The sequence below is a fragment of the Scyliorhinus canicula genome, chromosome 12, assembly GCF_902713615.1.
Source record: "Scyliorhinus canicula chromosome 12, sScyCan1.1, whole genome shotgun sequence".
Lineage (NCBI taxonomy): Eukaryota > Metazoa > Chordata > Chondrichthyes > Carcharhiniformes > Scyliorhinidae > Scyliorhinus > Scyliorhinus canicula.
The window spans coordinates 54,582,475-54,606,646 of NC_052157.1; the positions used below are offsets into that span (position 1 = coordinate 54,582,475).

General features: G+C 52.0%; 1 protein-coding gene across 2 annotated transcripts; it reads right to left on the bottom strand.

Annotated features, from left to right (window-relative positions):
* Nucleotides 1-2,287: 2,287 nt before the first annotated feature.
* On the bottom strand, nucleotides 2,288-23,188 carry gapdhs (glyceraldehyde-3-phosphate dehydrogenase, spermatogenic). Of its 2 annotated transcripts, none has more exons than XM_038813379.1 (11): nucleotides 23,032-23,188; nucleotides 18,205-18,262; nucleotides 17,803-17,899; nucleotides 17,197-17,303; nucleotides 13,145-13,235; nucleotides 12,704-12,822; nucleotides 9,825-9,906; nucleotides 8,185-8,336; nucleotides 7,571-7,733; nucleotides 3,923-4,020; nucleotides 2,288-2,718 (listed from the first exon to the last, which is right to left on the bottom strand). In XM_038813379.1, exons 2-11 carry the CDS (start codon nucleotides 18,231-18,233, stop codon nucleotides 2,646-2,648), a joined length of 1,011 nt encoding a protein of 336 aa, XP_038669307.1. In that variant the 5' UTR covers nucleotides 18,234-18,262; nucleotides 23,032-23,188; the 3' UTR covers nucleotides 2,288-2,645. The 2 variants fall into 2 exon arrangements, with proteins under 2 accessions (XP_038669307.1, XP_038669308.1); XM_038813380.1 differs by lacking the exon at nucleotides 23,032-23,188 and adding an exon at nucleotides 19,479-19,560.
* Between the last annotated feature and the right edge of the window lie 984 nt (nucleotides 23,189-24,172).

Consider the following 24,172-nt stretch of genomic DNA (forward strand, 5'->3'; position numbering starts at 1 on the left):
CTTGGGAAGAGCCCTCTACCCAAACCCACACACTATTCTCGTAAGCTAGTAACCCCATCCAACCTTCTTGGACACCAAGGACAATTTAGCATGGCCAATCCACCTTACCCACAAATCTTTAGATGGTGGGAGGAAACCGGAGCACCTGGAGGAAACCCACAGAGACACGGGGAGAACGTGCAGACTTTGCACAGACAGTGACTCAAGGATGGTAGCTGGGTCTGGCCATTGACACCCACAAACTGAGACTCAAACGGATTTGATGACTGTTGGGATAAGACATCCCATAAGGGGCTGGTTTAGCTCACTGAGCTAAATCGCTGGCTTTTCAAGCAGACCAAGCAGGCCAGCAGCACGATTCGATTCCCGTACCAGACTCCCCGGACAGGCGCCGGAATGTGGCGACTAGGGGCTTTTCACAGTAACTTCATTGAAGCCTACTCGTGACAATAAGCGATTTTCATTTCACATCCCCGTTAGGTTCTGTGGCAGAACCCACGATGTCATCAGCTTGTTTGACATCTGGGCTTTGGACCGATTCTCGTTTGGGATTGGTGGGGAATAGGAGAAGCCAGCTCCATTTGGTCAGCTCGAACAGCCCTGATGCAGCTTGAAGGTTTTCTCTGTTCTCTCTCCCTGCCAGGGGCTCAGAAGCTACCAGTCAAACATGTGAAAGCTCTCTGGTCTAAAAGACAGTAAGAAGTCTTACAACACCAGGTTAAAGTCCAACAGGTTTGTTTCAAACACCAGTACACACACGGTGGGCAACATTAGTGGGCAGGCTTCTCGGCCATATTCTGGTGAGCACCACACAGTTGCTGATGGACATCAGGTGGAGGCCGGAACATCCAAGGGTGCCAGCTGCAAAGGCTATGGGCACTGGAGGTGATGCCAACAATGTGTGGCACCGAGGCCAACACTGCCAGGGTGGCAACCGCAACGGAAAGCCTGCAGCACAAGGTCGGCATCATGGGTAGTGGTGTCCAAGGCATGGCTCAGTCTGTGAGTCACGGGCTGGTTTAGCTCAGTTTTACCTTCGTAAAAGGGTAAAGTCGCCATAGTCCCAGATGACCACAGGCTGCTTTACCCTTTGAGGGGGGCATTTAACTTGAGGTTCACCACACCTCAGGCGAGGGATAAGGTTGAGAAGGCAGGGCCTTCATGAATAACCTCAGCCGGTACGGGGATTGAACCCTCGCTGTTGGCCTCGCTCTGCATCACAAACCAGCTGTCTAGCCAACTGAGCTAAACCGGCCCGTGACTCACAGACTGAGCTATGCCTTGGACACCACTACCCATGATGCCGACCTTGTGCTGCAGGCTTTCCGTTGCGTTTGCCACCCTGGCCGTGTTGGCCTCGGTGCCACGCATTGTTGGCATCACCTCCAGTGCCCATAGCTTTTGCAGCTGGCACCCTTGGATGTTCCGGCCTCCACCTGATGTCCATCAGCAACTGTGTGGTGCTCACCAGAATATGGCCGAGAAGCCTGCCCACTAATGTTGCCCACCGAGTGTGTGTACTGGTGTTTGAAACAAACCTGTTGGACTTTAACCTGGTGTTGTAAGACTTCTTACTGTGCTCACCCCAGTCCAACGCCGGCATCTCCACATCATCTCTAAAAGACAGACAGCAAGCCGAACTGTGAAAGAGATCACTGAAATGGGAAAGTCGTGTCTGTAACATTACTTCTCTGTCCGAGGGGTTGGGAAGAGCTCAAATTGAAGCTTAAACTGAGAGCATTGTTTATGATACAGCTAGACTTTCTGTTCAATAATCAGGCAAAAAGGTCTGCAAATGTTCGGATTTAAAGCCCAGTAATATCTCAGGGAGCAGAGGCTCCATCTGGTGGTACAGGGTTGGAATTGCATCTACCTGAATCCTGTGTAAAATGCCACCCGGTGGTTGAAGGTTGGAACTGCACCGATCCGAATCTCTTGAATGCATTCCTGGAGGCCACAACCACAGCAGCGAAGATGGATCTCAAACCTTTTCTCTTAATTCCCATTTCTTAAAACCCTCTCCATCCCGTAAAATGTTTCTGCCTTGGGGGTCTGGGTGGGACAGTGTTTTGGGGCTAGGTAGACCATTGCCCTGTTAAAACAGTTTCTTAATGTTTTACTTATAAATTCTGTGTCTGTAACTGAGCAGTTAGGGGTTAAATCTCAGGAACACATGAATTATTGATTCATTCACTGATGTTGGTACTCTGAGGCTAGAGCTCACCGTGCACTTGCCCTGGGTGTTGTAATAAGATGCAGAGCCACATTCAACCAAAACAATTAAGAATAGAGTTCATGAGGAGCTTTTTATTTAGAGACATATACGGTTACCCATCTCCGGAATGTTTGTGATAGAATACAATATTTTATTTTCACACACATACACACATGAATGCAGACACACACACACACACACACACACACACACACAAACACAAACTGCAAAGGAACTTGTGAGCTGACATCACAGAGTAAAGGTGGTGATTTAAATTGGGAGCTAAGCAGCCTCCTGACAGCTTTGGTCTGGTTCATCTACACGGGACGCTACACAGAGCTGGAATGAAAGTTCCGCACTTTCCTGTCCTACTAACCCCCTCTCCCTCCACCCCACCTGGGGGACACCCCCACCTCGGCATTGCCCCAGCTCAGTTTTCCTTGTTGAACATGTAGTTGAGGAGGTCGACCACACGATTGCTGTATGCAAACTCGTTATCATACCTGTGGAGAAGTGAAACAAAAAACCCGGTTAATCGTCCTCTCAAAATCTTCCTGTGCACCTTCGCAAGCGCCTATACCTCCTTTTTGTAATATGGAGAACAGAACAGTGCTCCCAGTGCAGTCTAACAGAGATATGGAGACAGGAACTGTACACAGTGCTCCCAGTGTGGTGTAACCGAGAGATATGGAGACAGGAACTGTGCACAGTGCTTCCAGTGTGGTCTAACTGAGAGATATGGAGACCAGAACTGTGCACAGTGCTCCAAGTGTGGTGTAACCGAGAGATATGGAGACAGGAACTGTGCACAGCGCTTCCAGTGTGGTCTAACTGAGAGATATGGAGACCAGAACTGTGAACAGTGCTCCCAGTGCGGTCTAACCGAAAGATATGGAGACAGGAACTGTGTACGTGCTTCCAGTGTGGTCGAACCAAGGGACATGGAGACCAGACAGTGCACAGTGCTCCCAGTGTGGTCTAACCGAGAGATATGGAGACCGGAACTGTGCACACTGCTCCTAGTGTGGTCTGAGGGATATGGAGACCGGAACTGTTCACAGTGCTCCCAGTGTGGTCTAACCGAGAGATATGGAGACCGGAACTGTGCACACTGCTCCTAGTGTGGTCTGAGGGATATGGAGACCGGAACTGTGCGCACTGCTCCCAGTGTGGTCTAACTGAGGGATATGGAGACCGGAACTGTGCGCACTGCTCCCAGTGTGGTCTAACTGAGGGATATGGAGACCGGAACTTACACAGATGGATATTCACAGTGACAGCTGTAGAATGGGAGATGGGATAATTTGTGGGTTGCACAAGCCCCAGGAAGGGCCAGGTTCTTGGATCGGGTGTTGGTTTTAAGTCAGCTCTCGGCAGCTGTTTGAACAGAAACAAGCGGCAACAGTCCCATCCACCATTGTATAGCAGAATGAACGATTCCCTTACCCCGCTTCCTGCAATTGAAGTATTTTACAGCGAGGAGAGCAGGCACGCATAGCAGGAGCCAAGTGGAGTCACACTTGGTGCCGAGCAAAGTCTTACAGAGGGGAGGGGGTGTGGGTGGGTGTGTGTGTGTGTGTGTGTGTGTGTGTGTGTGTGTGTGTGTGTGTGTGTGGTGTGTGTGTGTGTGTGTGTGTGTGTGTGTGTGTGTGTGTGTGTGCGCGCGCGTGCGGGGGGGGGGGGGGGGGGGGGAGAGCTGGAACTCACCAGGAAATGAGCTTTACAAAGTTGTCATTGAGAGAGATCCCGGCGCCAGCATCAAAGATGGAGGAGTGAGTATCTCCCACAAAGTCAGAGGAAACCACCTGGATTTAGAACACAAATATCATAATTAACGAATCGCTTCACAAACCACTCGCCACCTCCCCTCACTCCCACCAACTATCCCCCTCCCACTACAACACCACCCCTGACCTCTGCCCCAAACCCCACCCCTGACCTCTGCACATCCCAAAAGCCATCCACAGCCAATGAAGGACTGTTTCTGAATGAGGAACTTCCTATTATGGGTCCCCCCCCCCCCCCCCCCCCCCCCCATGTTCCCCCTGCTTCACACACATATACATAGAATCCCTAGTGTAGGAGGCCATTCAGCCCGTCAAGTCTGCACCAACACCCCACCCTCAACCTCTCAATCTTCCACCCTGACCCCGTAACCCCATCTAACCTGCACATCTTTCAACACCAAGGGCAGGGAATTCCACAGATTTACAACCCTTTGGGTGAAGTTCCTCCTCGAATCAGTCCCAAATCTTCTCCCCCTTTGAGGCTATGCCCTAGTTCTAGGTTCATCCGCCAAAATAGAAACAACTTTCCTGCTTTGATGTTATCCATTTCCTTCATAATTTTATATGTTTCTATCAGGTTCCCTCCCATTCGTCTAAATTCCAATGAGTACAGTCCCAGTCTACTCATTAGCCAACCCTCTCAACTCCGGAATCAACCTAGTGAATCTCCTCTGCACCCCCTCCAGTGCCAGTACACCCTTTCTCAATAAGGCGACCAAAACTGTACACAGTACTCCAGGAGTGGCCTCACCAACACCGGATAGAGCTTTTAAAAAAAAAAAAATTTGTTCATGGGACGTGGGCGTCGCAGGCTGTGCCACCATTTATTGCCCATCCCTAATTGCCCTCGAGGGGGCAGTCAAGAGTCAACCACATTGCTGCGGGCTTGGAGTCACATGTCGGCCAGACTGGGTAAGGACGGCAGATTTCCTTTCCCAAAGGACATTAGTGAACCAGATGGGTTTTTACAACAACCTCGGCAATGGTTTCATGGTCACCATTAGACATTTAATTCCATCACCAACGTGGTGTGATTCGCACCCGGGTCCCCAGATCATCACCCTGGGCCTCTGGATTATTAGTCCAGCAACAATATCACCAAAACCAACATAACCAACATCCTCCCTGTTTTTGAACTCTATCCCTCTAGCAAATAGCAATGAAGGTCACAAAGTCCATTTGCCGCCTTAATTACCTGCTGCACAAAACCACACCAACTTTCTGTGATTCCACACACAAGGACACCCAGGTCCCTCTGCACAGCAGCATGCTGTAATTATTTACCATTTAAATAATAGTCCATTTTGCTGTTGTTCCTACCAAAATGGATGATCTCACATTTACCAACATTGTACACCATCTGTCAGATTCTTGCCCACTCTCTCTTAAACTATCTATATCTCTCTGCAGATTGTGTCCTTAGTGACATCTGCGAGCTGTGACACGTTACACTTGGTCCCCAACTCCAAATCATCTTTGTAAATTGTAAATAATTGCAGTCCAAACGTATTGGGTCACGGGGATAGGGTGGAAGTGAGGGTATAAGTGGGTCGGTGCAGACTCGATGGGCCAAGTGGCCCCCTTCTGCACTGTATGTTCTATGTTCTATGAGCCCTGAGGCACACCACTAGCCAGTGATCGCCAACTAGAAAAACACCCCTTTATCCCCACTCTTTGCTTTCTGTGAGTTAACCAAAGAGTGGGGATAAATGTGTTTTTCTTGTTGGCGATGGTATCCCGGCTAAATTGCCCCAGTGAAGCAGTTGGCTACCTCGTTGAATGTTTTTAAAGCAAAGATAGATAGATATTTGAACAGTCAAGGAATTAAGGGTTATGGTGAGCGGGTGGGTAAGTGGAGCCGAGTCCACAAAACGTTCAGCCATGATCTTACTGAATGATGTGTGGGCAGCACAGTAGCACACAGTGGTTTGCACAATTGCTTCACAGCCCCAGGGTCCCAGGTTCGATTCCCGGCTTGGGTCACTATCTGTGCGGAGTCTGCACGCTCTCCCAGTGTCTGCGTGGGTTTCCTCCGGGTGCTCCGGTTTCCTCCCACAGTCCAAAGATGCGTGGGTTAGGTGGATTGGCCATGCTAAATTGCCCTTAGTGTTGGGTGGGGTTATGGGGATAGGGTGGGGGTGTGGGCTTGGGTAGCCGGTGCAGACCCGATGGGCCAAATGGCCTCCTTCTGCACTGTAAATCCTTTTTAGAACAGTACAGCACAGAACAGGCCCTTCAGCCCTCGATGTTGTGCCGAGCAATGATCACCCTACTCAAACCCACGTATCCACCCTATACCCGTAACCCAACAACCCCCCCCAACCTTACTTTTTTTTTAGGACACTACGGGCAATTTAGCATGGCCAATCCACCTAACCCGCACATCTTTGGACTGTGGGAGGAAACCGGAGCACCCGGAGGAAACCCACGCACACACGGGGAGGATGTGCAGACTCCGCACAGATAGTGACCCAGCCGGGAACCGAACCTGGGACCCTGGAGCTGTGAAGCATTTATGCTAACCACCATGCTACGGAGCAGGCTTGAAGGACCAGATGACCTACTCCTGCTCCGAGTTCTTGTGTTCTTATAATGCTTATGCCAGTACTGAATGTTTAAACTTTGCCTTTTCGAGTGTTAATAAAACCAAGGTTCCGGTTGGCTTTTACAACCTTCTGAACCGGTCTGGTTACCTTCAATGTTTTGGTACAAACACTAATTGCAGGTGTCTCAACCCCTGCCTCCCTGTCAGAAACAGGCCTCATCCACATTGCAGCTCTTGTCCCACACAAAGGATTAACGTCCCCCATAAAAGATCAACTTCTGTCACAGCCTGTTAGACGATAGCAAAATACTATACTATACTGATGACTCCTATATAGAGTGCATTTGCTTTCAAAGATACTGAAAACGGAATCTAAACATTGTTAATAACTTCATTCCCCACACTCAGGCTGCATTCTCGTGAGAGCTCAGGAGGAGACTAGCCCGTCTGTACATCCCCTACCCAATCCCCAGCTCAAAGGTCAGGCCCCTCTGCACATCCCCTACCCAATCCCCAGCTCAAAGGTCAGGCCCCTCTGCACATCCCCTACCCAATCCCCAGCTCAAAGGTCAGGCCCCTCTGCACATCCCCTACCCAATCCCCAGCTCAAAGGTCAGGCCCCTCTGCACATCCCCTACCCAATCCCCAGCTCAAAGGTCAGGCCCCTCTGCACATCCCCTACCCAATCCCCAGCTCAAAGGTCAGGCCCCTCTGCACATCCCCTACCCAATCCCCAGCTCAAAGGGCAGGCCCCTCTGCACATCCCCTACCCAATCCACAGCTCAAAGGTCAGGCCCCTCTGCACATCCCCCTCCCCTTACCACATTCACAGCTCAAAGGTCAGGCCCAAATGCACATCCCCCCAAACCCATCTACAGCAGGAGGCCAGGCCCCACCGCACATCCCCCCCCCCCCCCCCCCCCCCCCCAAACCCCATCCACAGCTAAGAGGCTAGGCCTCTCTGCAACCGCCCCCTCCACACCCCATCCTTCAGGGATAGAAAGGGGAGCCGGCATCGGGCACCTGGTGGTCGGTGTATCCCAGGATTCCTTTCAGTGGCCCTTCTGAGGCCTTCTTCACAACCTCCTTGATCTCAGCGTAGGAGGCCGACTTGGCAAGGCGGCACGTCAGGTCCACAACAGACACATCAGCTACTGGTACACGGAACGCCATCCCAGTCAACTTTCTAGAGAGGGAGAGAGAGAAAGAGAGAGAGAGAGAGAGAGAGAGACATTGCTGAGATCATCTGACATTTCCTGTGTTATTTAGGATCTCCAGCATATGTGGGTATTTTGCTTTTAAAGACAGGAAGACCGCAGCCCAATCGCCCCCCATTCTATTGGTGCCATCTCAAAGTTTACCAGATGCAGGATGCATCACCTTTTGAACATTCACTCCCTCCACCAGCAACGTACAATCAATACCCAGATCCTTCTGCTATCTCTCCCCATTTAAATAATCTGCTGCTTCCCTGTCCCTCCGACCTCCCGTTCCACCACCTCTCAGGAGGTGAACAGTCCCTAATTCTTCCAAAACCTACCCTCGTAAATGTCACGATGGGCACCGTCACATTGACCGACCGACTCCAAGAGTACTTGCCGAGATCGCACGGCCTGGCTCTGCTCCTGGTTACCTACCCGTTGAGCTCCGGGATGACTTTGCCCACAGCCTTGGCAGCACCGGTGGAGGCTGGGATGATGTTCTGGCTGGCGCCACGCCCATCACGCCACGCCTTGGAGGAAGGGCCATCCACAGTCTTCTGGGTCGCAGTGTATGCGTGAACCGTTGTCTGTCATGAAGCATCAGAAGAGACGCAAAGAAAAAATAAATAAAAAATCGGATTACACAGAAACCAAACCGAAAGAAAAAATGAGAATGGAGCAGAGCCAACACAGAATCCGACCATTCGGCCCATCTACCCCCTGGTGTTTCTGCCCTACGTGAACCTCCTCCCAAGCCCCTCTTCCGTCTCCCTTCACCCCCCGCCCTCCCAACCTGACCTCACTATCTCAATCTATTCCTCACTCCCTCTTGTGTTTATCCAGCTTCCCCCTGAAATACTCAATACGATTCACCTCAATCACTCCCGGTGGGAACGAGTCCCCCATTTTCTGGGTAAAGAGGATTCTCCTGAATCCCCCATTGGGCGATCAGTGACCGCCACATATCGATGGCTCCGTTTCCCTCAAGACCCTCGCACAACTACAAAAAATGATCCACCTCCAAGTTTCAAGTCTCAACGACCTCTCCCAACCTCAGCACCGTTTGTGTTTCTGGGAGAAGGGGTTGCGGAGAGTTTCAGATTTCTGCTTCCCCTCGTGCGAAGATCCTGACTTCACCCCCGAAATGGCCTGGCTCCAATTTGAAGCTTCTGCCCCCTTGTGTCACCGCTCAACCCCACCCGAGGAACCACTCTCTCTCTCTAAGCGACCCCATCAAATCTTCTAGTTGCTTCCAATTGTAGAGGAGCTGGGTTACGTTGCACCTGGAGTCCTGGGTGCAGATTTGGTCCCCTTACCTCAGAAAGGATATTATTGCCATTGAGGGAATGAAGGGAAGGTTCACCAGCCTTGTTCCGGGGATGGCAGGCTTACAAAGAGAAACTGGGTCTTTATTCTTGAGAGATTTGGAGAAGAAGAACGAGAGGCGATCTCATTGAAACTTACAAAATAATTAAAGGGAACAGACAGGGGTCGATGCTTCCCCTGGTCGGGGAGTCTAGAACCAGGGGAACTATTTCAAAATGGGGAGGGGGGGGGGGGGGGACCTGGATGAGGAGAAATCTCTTTACAGAGAGTTGTGAATCTTGGAGAATTTGAACCCCAGAGGGTGGTGGAAGCTCAGTCACCGAGTACGTCTAAAGCAGAGATCTGTAAAGGGCTACAGGGACAGTGTGGGTATAAAAGCCACGGTTGTATTGAATGGCGGAACAGGCTCGATGGGCTGAACGGTCTCCTCCTGTCCCAGTCTACCTAATTGTTTTAAAGCTCATGGATTAGATCAAGCCTTAATCCTCGAGACTGGCGGGAATACAGGCCTCATATAATCTGAACCAAGGTCATCCTCACCGAGATTGGGGATGATTGCAGAATTCTCTCGGGAGCTGCTGATCATCAAACTCGATCACGGGTCTGGGACCGTTGAAGGGCGTTGCACAATTCTGGTGTCTAATGACAACCAGAGACAAAATCCTTGCATCAGAGGCAGGGCCCTCACAGCCACTCCCTCAGTTTAATTAATATCGCATCAACCAATCTCGGCTCGGAGCCAGACTCACCATTAAACCCTCGACAATTCCAAAGTTATCCTCGATGACCTTGGCCAGCGGAGCGAGGCAGTTGGTCGTGCAGGATGCATTACTGGGGAGAGACAGAGTTAGTATCTAAATGTTGGTCTCACAACTTCCGGAGTCCATCTTGCATCACTTCCTCTTTCAACCTCCTCTCCACCCTCCCCCAGCCATCCCAATTCTGTTCACCAGAAACAGCTGACAAAATTGACCTGCTTGCATAGAAGGTGCACCCTATTTCTCCCCGCCACTCCTGCACCCCCTCCCTCTACGCCCCCCCCCCCCCCCCCCCCCCCGCCCCATCCCAACAACAAGCAATTAAGTTAAGTTAATGATACACTGTACAGCAGTGGGTGGGCAACCTGTGACCTTGGTTTTTTGGGGGGGGGGGGGGGGGGTACACTCGCGGACCATGTGGGCTCAGAGTGCGAGTCTCCGAGACATCATGTTGACCGCTACCCATGGTCACACTGTCGCATTCCGCTGGTTTCTACCTGCGGAGCTCCCAGGTGGCACAGAGAGACCACACGCAAGTGAAACGAGATATCCACTGATCGTGCACTACCATTGACAGAGAACCATGCCCCCCCCCCTCTGCATCCAAGTCTAAATAACTCTTATTTTTACCACTTGTTGTTTGATTATTTCAAGAATGGTAAAGCATTTGTATTTTTACAAGGTGCAGACTTGATGGGCCGAATGGCCTCCTTCTGCACCGTACGGATTCCAATGTCATGGCTCACCACCACCTTCCCCGGGGGCAATTTGGGATGGGCAATAAATGCTGGCTTACCCAGCGACGCCCAAATCCCACTGAAGCGGCCAGAAATGTTCAGTCATTCAAGGCTGGGACTCAGGAATAATCGCAGGTTATTTGAAATGCATTTACAGGATGTGGTGTTGCTGGCTGGGCCCAGCTTTCATCATCCATCCCTAGTTCCCTTCAGAAGGTGGTGGTGAGTTGCCTTCTTGAACCGCTGCAGTCCCATGTGGTGTAGGTACACCCCCAGCGCTGTTAGGGAGGGAGTTCCAGGATTTTGACCCAGCAGCGAAGGAATATTTCCAAGTGGGCAACACGGTAGCACAGTGGTTAGCACAGTTGATTCACCGCTCCAGGGTCCCAGGTTTTGATTCCCAGCTTGGGTCACTGTCTGTGCGGAGTCTGCACGTTCTCCCCATGTCTGTGTGGGTTTCCTCCGGGTGCTCCGGTTTCCTCCCACAGTCCAAAGATGTGCGGGTTAGGTGGGGTTATTGGGTTGCGGGCATAGGTTGGAAGCGTGGACTTAAATGGTGTGCTCTTTCCAAGGGCCGGTGCAGACTCGATGGGCCGAATGGCCTGCTTCTACACTGTAAATTCTATGATTTTATGAAGTCAGGATGGTGAGTGACTTGGAGGGAAACCTCCAGATGGTGGGGCTCCCAGGTATCTGCTGCCCCTGTCCTTCTAGATGGCAGGGCAGCAGTGGTGAGCGCTGCTGCCTCACAGCGCCAGGCACTCAGGTTTGATTCAGACCTTAGGTAACGGTCTGTGCTGATTCCAACCTCAGGTAACGGTCTGTGTGGAGTTTGCATGTTCTCCCAGTGTCTACGTGGGTTATCTCCGGTACTCCGGTTTCCTCCCATAGTCGAAAGATGTGCAGGCTAGGTGGATTGGCCATGATAAATTGCCCCTTAGGGTGGGGTTACAGGGCAGGGGATTGGATCTAGGTAGGTCTTTCGAAGTGTCAGTGCACACCCGATGGGCCGAATAGTCTCTTTCTACACTGTAGGGGTTCTGTACTAGTGGCCGTCAGTTTGTAAGGTGCTGCCTAAGGAGCCTTGGTGAGTTGCTGCAGTGGATGTTGTAGATGGCACATGTGTGTCAGTGGTGGAGGGAGCGAATGTTTGTGGAAGGGGGAAGCAATCAAGTGGGCTGCTTTGTCCTGAATGGGGTCGAGCTTTTGGAGTGTTGTTGGAGCTGCACTCATCCAGGTAAGTAGAGAGTATTCCATTACACTCCTGACTTGTGCCTTGTAGATGGTGGACAGGCTTCGGGGGGTAATTTGTCTCACGATTCCCGGCTCCTGACCCGTTCTTGCAGCCACAGTATTAATGTGGCTGGGTCCAGTTCAGTATCTGGTTACTGATAACCCCCAGGTTGTTGATTGTGGGGGATTCAGTGATGGTAATGCTTTAAATGTCAAGGGGTGATTGTTAGATTCTCTCTCGTCATTGCCTGGCACGGTGCAAATGTAACTTGCTACTCAAGCCTGGATATTGTCCAGGTCTTGCTGCATTGCACGTAGACTGCTTCAGTGTCTGAGGAGTTGTAAATGGTGCTGAACATTGTGCGAACATTCCCCACGTCTGGTCTTATATTGGAAGGGAGGTCATTGATGAAGCGGCTGAAGTGGTTGGGCCTAGGACACTATCTTGAGGAATTCCTGCCCTGCAATGGTGATTGACCTCCAACCACCACAACCATCTTCCTTTGTGCAAGATGTGACTCCAACCAGCAGAGGTTTTTCCCCCCGATTCCCACTGACTGCAGTTTTGCTCGGGCTCCTTGATGCCTTACTCAGTCAAAAGCTGCCTTAATGTCATTACTGGGGTCACCGCCCTCAACACATCAGAGTGCAGGAACGCTCAACAACAACTCAATTGGCGTAAACAAGGATTGACCCAACCCACCCCACAGGGTGGGACCAATCCCATCACTGAGCCAATCAGCATCATCCTTTCCCAAAACTCAAACACCAACCTCATTCTCCTTTTACTTCTTCCCCCCCACCCCCAGATCCCTGTCACCTCGAGGGCTTGTGGTTGGGTTAGTTTGACCCTGATGCACTCCCGCCGCCACCCCCCCAACCCCAGAGACAAATTCTCACCTCACAATATTCATGCTGGATGGATCATACTTGTCTTCATTCACTCCCATCACAAACATGGGGGCATCAGGAGATGGGGCAGTCACCACAACACGCTTGGCTCCACCCTGTAAATGCAACTGAAACACAAAAATACCACAAGGGAACTCACCATCACTGATTTTATTTCAGGCTTCCAACATCTGCGGAGTATTGATTTTACAGATTTATTTTAATTGGGTATGTGGAATCAAGATCTAAATCAACCAGGATCGGATTGAACGGAGGAACAGGCACGAGAGACTGAATGGGTCTCCGCCTGTTCAGTCTCACCTTCCGAAAGTACTCCTTCCCCCGCCCACCCTACCCCACCTTCCGAAAGTACTCCTTCCCCCGCCCACCCTACCCCACCTTCCGAAAGTACTCCTTCCCCCACCCACCCTACTCCAGATGTCGACTTACTGAAGCTTTCTCCACAGTCAGGAACACACCAGTGGACTCCACGATGTACAGAGCTCCCGAATCTCCCCAGGGAATTTCTGCCGGCTTCATACTGCAAGAAGACAGAGACAAAGTTTGTACGTGCAATAAATCCAGATATTTCTACCAAACCTCCCCAGTCCAGTGTGAAGTCTTCCAGAATCTTGGAGTCAGGAAAAACAACTGCATGGGCTTGGGTGGAAGCAGATCCTTGGGAAGCAGTTTGAGATTCCTCTTACTAATTAAATGCTTTGGGGAATGGGTACCGAGGCAGGCGACAGCAAAACCGCCAACCTTGTCCATCCCAGGGGAGGGTGAAATCCAGGACAACTGCACTGTCCCGCCTCAGCTGAAAGCTCGGGACGTGTGACTCGAGTTTGGTTACGAAACATTGGCATGAAAGAGTTGGCCTGGGTGGGGTGCTCTTTCAGAGGGTTGGTGTAGACTCGATGGGCCGAATGGCCTCCTTCTGCACTGTAGGGATTCAATGACCTGGTCAACTGGCCAGAACTAGGGGCAGTTGGACAAACGGTCTTGGAGCGCAGGTCTGGTTCACAGTGACTGTCATCAGGGCTGTGATGACTCATTAGTAACACAGACAGTAGGAGCAGGAGGCAGCTCTTCGGCCTTTCAAGCCTGCTCCACCGTTCTAAAATGCTCATTGGCTGATCCTTGATCTCAACCCCACACTCCTGCCCTTAAGAGTCCAGAAATCTTATTTTCTTCAATATATATATATTTAGTGACAGTCCTAAATGACCTATCTGTATCCTGACTCGGAGAGCCCTTGTTCTGGACCCTGTCCCCAGCCACAGGAAACAACATCCCTACATCCAGTCTGTCAACACCTTTCAATACGATCTCCTCTCATTCTCCTAACCTCCAGTGAATAGAGGCCCAATCGACCCGCTCTCCTCAATCGCTCCTCAACACAATTCCACCATCCCAGGAATCAGTCTGGTAACCCTTCGCTGCTCTCCCTCTGTGCCAATTTCTCAGATAAGGGGACACAATATTCCAGGTGTGGTCTTGCCAAGGCCCTGTCCTGCCGCAGCAAGACATCCTCGAGGTGCAGAACACGTGAAGAGAGATCTGTGAAGATCTGAAGTCTTGTTGCAACACAACCCAATTGGTTAACATTTTGAAGTGGGCAGAGGCACGGATAGACCCGGAGGCAGATGCACCTCAGCAAAGGCAGCAGGCCAACCAGAGAGGACTGCTCTCAAGGCATTACAGAATTCTTGACTTTTACAAATGGAGGGCGATAACAAAAACAGCAAAGATACGTTGACTCAATCCCGGGCCGGCCATGCTTCAGGAAGGACTTCAGGGCCTCGGAGAGAGTGTTCGCGAAGGGAGATTTCCTGGAACGCTCTCGGGGATGAGGGGCCTTCAGCTCACGAGGAGAGACGGGGAGAAGCTGGGATCGTTCTCTGACCCGAAAAGGTTGTGGGGGGTGGGGATCAGACAGAGTCAGCGTGGATTTACGAAGGGGAAATCACATTTGACTAATCTACTGGAATTGTTCAAATATACTGGTTACTTCCTCGATGAAGGGGAGCCAGTGGATGTGGTATGTTTGGATTTACAGAAGGTTTTTCCCACAAAGTCCAGGCATAAGAGATTAGTGTGTAAAAAGCGCATCGGATTAGGGGTCGCATATTGAGATGGTTGCCAGACCGGAAACAAGAAAGAATTAACAGGTCTTCTTCTGAATGGCAGGCAGTGACTAGCAGGGATCAGCGCAAGGACCCCCAGCTATTCACAATATTTATTAATGATTTAGATGAGGAAATGAAATGTAAAGCACGAGATTTAACTAAAAGGGAACAAAGTCACGTAGCGAGCGTGTTTAGGCGCGGATTTCCCAGTGCCAAGAAACACACAGCTATACAACTACACTCACATTAGACAAGGGGCTTAAGTAGGAGGCCACACAGCCCTGTTTTCTACACGAAGGAGCTCTCTGCTTGCCAGAACTTCAGCATAGCGCGAGATCGGGAGGCCATCTTTAAATGGCGTTCAGATCTCTGACCCTGATACGACCCACCACCCAAGCCCCAATGCACTATGGGAGTGCCCCCAGCCATTGGCAGTGTCAGAGTTGGATGATCATAATTAATGGCAGAAGGGCCGAATGGCCTCCTCCTATTTTCTATGTTTTTAGGAGGGAGGTTTGGATAGAATCAACAAGGAGAAAAAAACAAGTGTTTCCAGTGGCAGGAGGGTAGATAACCAGACGGGGAGTCTGGAAAAGAACAAGAGCGAGGCAAGAGACAGACAGAGGCACACCCACACTCACCAGACAGGAAAAGAAACAGGAGAGAGAAAAGGGGAAAATAACAGAGACACATACACAGAGTGACACACACCCACACACAGGAAAGAGAGAGAGAGAAAGAGAAAGAGAGAGAGAGAAAGAGAGAGAGAAAGAGAAGGAGAGAAAGAGAAAGAGAAAGGAGAAAGAGAGAAAAAGAGAGAGAGAGAGAAAGAGAGAGAGAGAAAGAAAGAGAGAGATGAAAAGGGAGAGAGAAAGAAACAAAGAGACAATAGACAGACAGACTTCGACAGAGAGACACAGGGTTTCACTGCCTCAGCAACTGCCCAGATAAACAACCGCCCCATCTGTCAGAGCGATGTCCTTGCGCCCTTGAACAAAGCTGTCCAAAGGCAAATTCAGGAAGATAAAGGAACTGTCTCTACTGTGGGTCCAGAGGTCACAGCAAACCGATTCCGAGCTTCCCATGGACCGGGGGGGGGGGGGGGGGGGGGGGGGTGCTCCTCGACAGCGCTGCAAAGATCTTCCTCCTCGAGTCTCTAAAGGTTAGGCAGGATTAGGGGAATGGAGCAGGCGGAGGGGGAAATAGTGGGCCTGGGCAAGGTGCTCTTTCAGAGGATCACCGCAGATCCGATGGGCTGAATGGCCTCCTTCTGCGCTGTAGGGATTCTGTGATTCTACGACCTCTAACCCTGGGAGGTAAAAAATCCCCCCCCCCCCCCCCACCCCCCCACCCCGGGACAACTCTGGTAAATCTCCCTCCATAACCCTCTCGAAGGCCCAGCGCATCCTTCCCAAAGTGCAGTGGCAGCCAGGACCGAGCTTCAGATCAGGCTTCAAACCAGAGGCAGCTGAAGGAGTGGATGGGGATTCTCTCCCCGAGAGATTGCGAGAGCACGCGTGTGCCCTAGAACTGGCATTGGGCCATACTGGCACAGGCCATACATCAGGGCAGTGGGAAAGTAGTCAAAATCTCTCTTCCCCTGTCGCGGCCCATCACGGATTAGCCTCTGGGCTCACGCGAGCAGCGACAAAAGATAAAAAAGACACAAGGGAGCTCAATCACCATGGTGACAAAGCTCTCAGGAATGCCAAGGCCTCGTCCTCACTGGAAGCTGCACACAGAACCGATTAAATCAGCTCGAGCAGGATAGACACTCGCACCCCCCCCCCCCCCCCCCCCCCCCCCTCCCTCCCTCCCTCCCCCAGGCGATGAGTTGCTGCTGTGTGCAGTGACCTGGAGAGGACATCGATGATCAGCAGCATCTCAGGTGGTGATTCAGTAGGCCCGCCCCCTCGGCCTCCAAAGCCGAAGGAAGGTCGAGTCGCAGTCTCAAATCTCAACTGCGTCAGGCAGGTGGTGCGGAAAAGCAAAAAGTGCAAACGATATGGAAAAATAAGGTTGGCCGCATGGTTAACAGCGAGGGAGGAAAGATGTAGGTATACAGGTCGGGGGGAGGGGCGGGGGGAGGTGCAACACTCAGAGCGGTGAGCCGCAGGGCTAAGGAGTCGAGCGCAGCAAGGTGGGAGGAAACTGGACTGCACTTCACTGACAGGCAAACCGACAATGGGCAGAATGGGCTCCCGAGTCATGGTTTTGCTAGAATTTCGGAGACCCCAACTCCGAGAGAGATGGGCACAAAGGCCGGCAAACAGCTTCAGTCCCGAGCGGGCAGCGCCCCCGGAAGGCCAGCGCCACCTTGCCAGAGGCCCATCGGAATCCAGTTACTTCCCCAACCCCTCACCAATTACTTACCACTGGAAGACAGAGATCGGCTGCCCATCCACCACCAGCTTGTCATCATCCACCTGCACCTCGCCACGGTAACGGCCGTGTGTGGAATCATACTTGAACATGTAGGCCTAAAGGAGAGCCACTGTCAGGTCAGGTATCAAACTCACTCCTGTTGATAATTTGCCTCCTTCTAAAAAAAAAACAAACAACCCCCTCCCCACCCCAGGTGCCCTCCTCCAACAGGCAGGAGTCCTACGCAGCAGAATGGATAATGGGCCACAGGCTGGGGTGCAGAGGGCGTGAGGCGATCCTTCTGCCACTGTCCCAGGAACATCACCTGTACCAGTGCTGGAACACCCCCTACCTGCCAACCCGAGCCCCGCGCAGGCAGACAAGGAGGAAACCGAGCACGGTGCCGAGATTCTAGAAGTTTCCGTGGGGGCCTCAGCCAGGCCGCAAAGTTTTACAACAAAAAGTCCCGGGACACGGGGGGGATGGGAGGCCTCTACCTCCCAACATATCAAATCCCACCCAAGCGAACCCCCCCCCCCCCCCCCCCCACCACCCCCTCCTCACATCTTCTCTCCCACCCCCCGCCCCTCTCACTGATGTAGCAATTGTTCTTACCATGTAGTTCAGATCGATGAAAGGGTCGTTGATGGCCACAACACTAATCCCCTTGTCCAGACATGCCCGCAGGACCAATCGTCCAATCCGGCCGAACCTGCAAAGATACAGGTGACCGAGTGAGCACACATATCGTGGGAGGTCAGCGACGCTATCTGAACTTTCAACTTTATCCAACCCTTCACAAAACGCACATCTTAAAGACCCGCTAGTGGTTACCAATGGGATCTTTCCACTTGTGTCCGGGGAGGGGGTAGTGTGAAGAGCAGGGAGAGGAAATAAATTTCCAACTAATTGGATAAAACTTTCAAAGAGTCAGCGCAGAAAAGAGGGCTGAATGGCCTCCTCCTGGACCATGCTCTGATCCTTTCAACATCAAACAGTTGTAATTTCATCATTTACCCATTAATCCCGACAGCCAGGTCTCCCATTGTAGACTTTCAAGGTGATTCAGGTAAATCTGGAAGACAAATTTTTTTTAATTTTATTTTTAAAGTGATTAAACAAGACATTCTTGCAAAGCCAATCAAATAAGTAATACCCATTTATACAGACTTCATTTCCACCTCCAAACTTCATCATGTGGGCTTAATAGACAATATGCAGACTCTGGACTTCACTGAAACACAGTAATCTGTCTCCATCGAGTACTTTCATGAAATACAACACACCAAACACCAGGTGTTACAGAGGAGTGTCACAGCAATGCCACAGCTACAGGTAAAGGGGCGGTGGTTAGGGAGCATTTAAAAACGGGAGCACGAGAGGGCTAGAGAAGGTAGATAGGTTGTAGGGGCAGGAGGAGGTTACAGGGATAGTGAGGGACTGGACATTACAGAGATATGGAGGGTTGTCGGGGCTGGAAGTAGTTACAGAGAGAAAGGGTTGTTGGGGCTGGAGAGTGTGTTATCGGGGCTGGAGGAGGTTACAGAGATAGGGAGGGTTGTCGGGACTGGAGGAGGTTATAGATGCAGAGAGGTTTATAGGGGCAGGAGATAGGGAGGGAGGGAGGGAGACGCTGCATTTTTGTTTTTTAAAAAAGAGGCACTGTCAAGCCAGGAGACAACACCTGCCTCTTAGCAAGGGGTGAAGGGAGGGAGTTAGGACACGGAGGCTGTAGGTTTTCAGGCGAGTGTGCAGAGGGATAGTCAATTGCGGAGGCAGAGGCAAGCACCTCAGCAGCCGATGAGCTGAGACAAGTGGAGTCAGGTGGCGGAGGTGCCATTTTATACTGTCCTGCTAGCCTTGACAAAATGCCGGATGACAGGGGATGATTCAGCAGCAGCAGCAGCAGCAAGAGGAGGAGATCGTTCTCATTCTCACTGTCGCATCATCACCCAAACAGCACCGCGAGAAACGGAAAAACCATGTCAGCTCCCCAGAGACTCTCACAACAGCTACCCTAACCCCCAGCCAGAGGAGGCAAGCACATCCTAATCTTTAAAAAATAAACAGTGAATTGACCGGCTCATTCACCACGGACAATTTTCTTGGCGTTTTTTTTCCATATAAAAAAAAAGAGAAAAAGCCATTAGGGGTGGCGTGCTGTTGGCACAGCTGGTAGGATCCCGCTGTGCGCTGTTTGGGGGGGGCGCTGCATTTCCCCATCGCCACCGGCTGTGAACCGGTCCGCGATGCCCAGCACAATTCGCAAAGGTAAATTTCTCTCAAAGAATCTTTGGATAAAAAAAACTCTTCAGGGGACAGGAAGCTGCTGTAAACCACTGGGCAAGGCAGAGGGTGAGGGAGATGGGGCACCCACACAGGCAGGGGCACCCACACAGAGCTGCAGCAGGTTGAATGATAAAATCAGACAGGAAGTGCAGCCAAGTCGACAATTGAAAAAATAAAGGTAGGGGCTTAGCTGACGCAGATCATATGATCTCTCCGTTCAGCCTCAGGACGTGCACAGAGGGAGGTAACAATGTGTCAAGTTTACACAGACAAGTGACACAGACAGCGAGGGATTGTTTCGAACGAGGAACACATTGTATTGCTCAGAGGACGATTTACAGTCTGCGGGAACAGTCACACAACATCTACACTGGGGATTCTAAATCAGCCATCCCTCTGCTGGGCCAGACGCTGAAACTCCCTCCCTCCCTCCCCCATAATGGTGCTGTGGGTGCGAGGTGGCGTCTCGCCCTATCCAGCAGCAGGTAGAGATGGGCAATAATCTCTGGGCCAGCCAACAACGTCCTAAATACATACATCGAAAACAGGAACAGGAGGAGGCCATTCAGCCCTTTGAGCCTGTTGCACCATTAATATGATCATGTCTGATCATCAAGTTCAATACCCTGATCCTGCCTCCCCCCACCACCATATCCCTGGATCCCTTTAACCCCAAGAGCAATATCTAATTCCTTCTTGAAATTACAGGTTTTGGCCTCAACCACTCTGTGGTAGCAAATTCCACAGATTCACCGCTCTCTGGGTGAAAAACATTTTCCTCACCTCAGTCCTAAAAGATTTGCTCCATCTCCTCAAACTATGACCCCTAGTTCTGGGCTCCCCCACCATCGGGAACATTCTTTCTGAATCTACCCGGTCTCATCCTGTTAGAATTTTATAAGTTTCTATGAGATCTCCTCTCACTCTTCTAAACTCCAATGAATATAATCCTAACCAATTTAGTCTCTCCAACGACAATCCGGCCACCCCAGGAATCAGCCTGGTAAAACTTTGCTGCACTCCCTCCGTAGCAAGAACAGCCTTCCTCTGATAGGGAGACCAAAACTGCACACAGTACTCCAGGTGTGGCCTCACCAAGGCCCTGTATAATTGCAGCAAGACATCCCTGCTCCTGTACTCCAATCCTCTCGCTATGAAGGCCAACATGAATTTTATTTAAAACACACAGCAAGAGCAGACACGCACAGCACTTTTGTATCCCAAGGGCAATTCACCTCGAGAAGAACTGGCACAACTCAACATTCCAAAATTAAGCCGAACCCAAGCATCACGTCAATCACAGCTTTCACTTTTAAATTGTGACTTTTAGTCAGTCAACCATCGCACGTTAACCTCATCATTGCAAGGTGATGGAGCGGAGCGTAGGGGGAAGTACAGCAGGGCTAACCGGGCAGCACCTTCACAGGGCTAGCACCAGCTCAAATGGGCTTCTCCGATGCAAAAACTGCCCAAAAGACAGTTTGTGGGCAAGGTGCCAATTGGAAAAAAAAATCAATTTTGCACGCTGCAGGAATTTAAGATTAATTTTGCTTCTGCGATTAACCCCTATCAAGGGATTAAAAAACGCTCTAGATCACCTGCTGACCCAGATTCTCAACCTACAGAGTAAGGCAGCACCATCAGACCCGCATCCCTCACAGCCCACACCCACTCCCCTCACCACCCACATCTACCCCACTCCCCTCACCACCCACATCTACCCCACTCCCCTCACCACCCACATCTACCCCACTCCCCTCACCACCCACATCTACCCCACTCCCCTCACCACCCACATCTACCCCACTCCCCTCACCACCCACATCTACCCCACTCCCCTCACCACCCACATCTACCCCACTCCCCTCACCACCCACATCTACCCCACTCCCCTCACCACCCACATCTACCCCACTCCCCTCACCACCCACATCTACCCCACTCCCCTCACCACCCACATCTACCCCACTCCCCTCACCACCCACATCTACCCCACTCCCCTCACCACCCACATCTACCCCACTCCCCTCACCACCCACATCTACCCCAGTCACCTCACCACCCACACCCACTCACCTCACCACCCACATCTACCCCACTCCCCTCACCACCCACATCTACCCCACTCCCCTCACCACCCACACCCACTCCCCTCACCACCCACATCTACCCCACTCCCCCTCCATCTCACACAGCCCACACCCTCTCCATCCCTCACAGCCCACAACCCCCACCCTTCTCCAGAGAGGCCTCAGCTTCCAGACGGAATGGGAACGGGGGGGGGGGGGGGGGGGGGGGGGGGCGCTGTTTAAATCTGCTGTTCACACACACACACTGGGGCTGTGGATGCTGCAAGGTTTAATCTGTCACAGGTTATTTATAACTGCCGCAATATCACTGCAGTTCTTCATCCTATTCCCCAGAACCACCTCCTCCAGCTCTCTACCCACCCCCCCACCAGCATTTAGTAGACCCCATCTCTCTCCCTAGTATTCCCCCTTCCCCCACTTTCTCTCTCTACCATCACCCTGTCAACTCTCTCTCTCACAGCCATCATCTGCATTTCCCCAAAATCTCCATCTGCCCTGCCCCCAACCACTGAATTAAACCACCCCCTACATTTCCCCCCACACACTACCCCTATATTTTCATTTCTCACACCATTCCCTGCACCTGCTCTACTTTCCACCCCCACCCCCCCCTCTATTCCCCACTCTCTGTCCAGTCAGTACTCACTCTGTCCCCCCCCCAACCTCACCAGTCAGCACCCACCCTGGTCTCCCTTCCCTCAGGCAGCACCCACCCTGGTCTCCCTACCCCCGGGTCAGCACCCACCCTGGTCTCCCTCTACTCGATCAGCACCCACCCTGGTCTCCCTCCCCTCGGTCAGCACCCACCCTGGTCTCCCTCCCCTCGGTCAGCACCCACCCTGGTCTCCCTCCCCTCGGTCAGCACCCACCCTGGTCTCCCTCCCCTCGGTCAGCACCCACCCTGGTCCCTGGTCTCCCTCCCCTCGGTCAGCACCCACCCTGGTCTCCCTCCCCTCGGTCAGCACTCTCCCTGGTCTCCCCTCGGTCAGCACTCTCCCTGGTCTCCCTCCCCTCAGTCAGCACTCTCCCTGGTCCCCCTCTACTCGGTCAGCACCCACCCTGGTCCCTCTGCCAGCACCCACCCTGGTCTCCCTGCCCTCGGTCAGCACCCACCCTGGTCTCCCTGCCCTCGGTCAGCACCCACCCTGGTCTCCCTGCCCTCGGTCAGCATCCACCCTGGTCTCCCTACCCCCGGGTCAGCACCCACCCTGGTCTCCCTACCCCCGGGTCAGCACCCACCCTGGTCCCTCTGCCCTCAGTCAGCACCCACCCTGCCCTCAGTCAGCACCCACCCTGGTCTCCCTGCCCTCAGTCAGCACCCACCCTGGTCTCCCTGCCCCCAGGTCAGCACCCACCCTGGTCTCCTCTACTCGGTCAGCACCCACCCTGGTCTCTCTGGTCTCCCTGGTCACCCTGCCCTCAGGCTGCACCCACCCTGGTCTCTCTCACTCACTCACTCACTCACCGCTCGTTATGGAATCTCCGCAGTTTCAGCGCCTTTGCTGCAGGATGGAATTTATAACCCAGAATCTGCACTGACGTCGGGCGTTGCCAGGCGATCGGAAGTCGCAAGTTCCCCGCCCCTAAGGCGGGGCAGGCTGGGAAATGTAGTGTAGTAAACCCCCAAAAACTTTGAGACTTTGAGAGTAAAACAGAGGCAGAAAGAGTGAAAGAGACAGAAACAAAGAGAGAGAGCGCGGGGGCGTGACAGAGAAAAAGAAAGAAAGACAATGAGAGAAAGATATATAGAGAGATAAAAATAGAGAGAGCCAGACAGAGAGAGAAACAGAGAGAGAGAGAGAGGGAGGCAAAGAGGTGAAGAGAGACAGAGGGAGATGAAAATGGAGACAGAAGCAGTGAAAGAGGGAGACAGAGAGAGAGATAGACAAAACAGAGAGAGAATTAAAGAGATGGAGCCAGTGAGAACCACTTAGTGAGACAGAGAGAGTGAGACAATGAGAGGGGGACGGAAAGGGGGATGGCGGAGAGAGAGTCAGAGAATGAGAAGAAGATGGGAGACGGATAGAGGGGGACTGAGTGAGGGGATGGAGAGATGACAATAGAGAGCAGGAAACAGAAAGAGTGTGGTAGTCACCACTAGTGGTATTACTTGTATTACGGTAAGGCCAGTATAGTAGAGGTACATGGGTAAATCCCTGCCTGCTGGCTCCGCCCAGTCGGCGGTGTATAAATGTGTGTGGTCGCCGGTGCTGCAGCCATTCTGCTTCCAGCTACAGGAGGCACAACATCTTTGCTCAATAAAGCCTCGATTGTTCCACTACTCTCGTCTTTGTGGTAATTGATAGTGCATCAATTTAGGGAAGACAGAGAGAGGGATTCAGAGAAAGGGAAACAGAGAGAGGCAGAATGGTAGAGAGATTGAGACTGTCCATCATTTGTTCAAAGAACCAGCGACACCTGTACACTCTGGGCTGTTGCGGGACTTCCCCTCTGGGTCCCTCCCTGGCCTGATGGGCAGCTGGGTCCTCGGGGTGTGGGACGGGGTATGGCACATGGTCCACCACCTCAAGCATCCATGACCTGTCGAATGCACTTGTGCCCTCTATCTTGTGAGATGCCGCACAAGTCCCTACCGGAGTCCTGGA

Bases quoted from the DNA above. Each gene is read 5' to 3' on its own strand.
- gapdhs (XM_038813379.1), bottom strand. From the start codon at position 18,233: ATGGGAGACCTGGCTGTCGGGATTAATGG. The intron at 17,304-17,802 runs GTAAGAACAATT...GCTCTCCTTTAG, and splicing joins TCATCGATCTGAACTACATG to GCCTACATGTTCAAGTATGA. The intron at 4,021-7,570 runs GTGCCCGATGCC...TTCTAAATCCAG, and splicing joins TGGGATACACCGACCACCAG to GTGGTTTCCTCTGACTTTGT.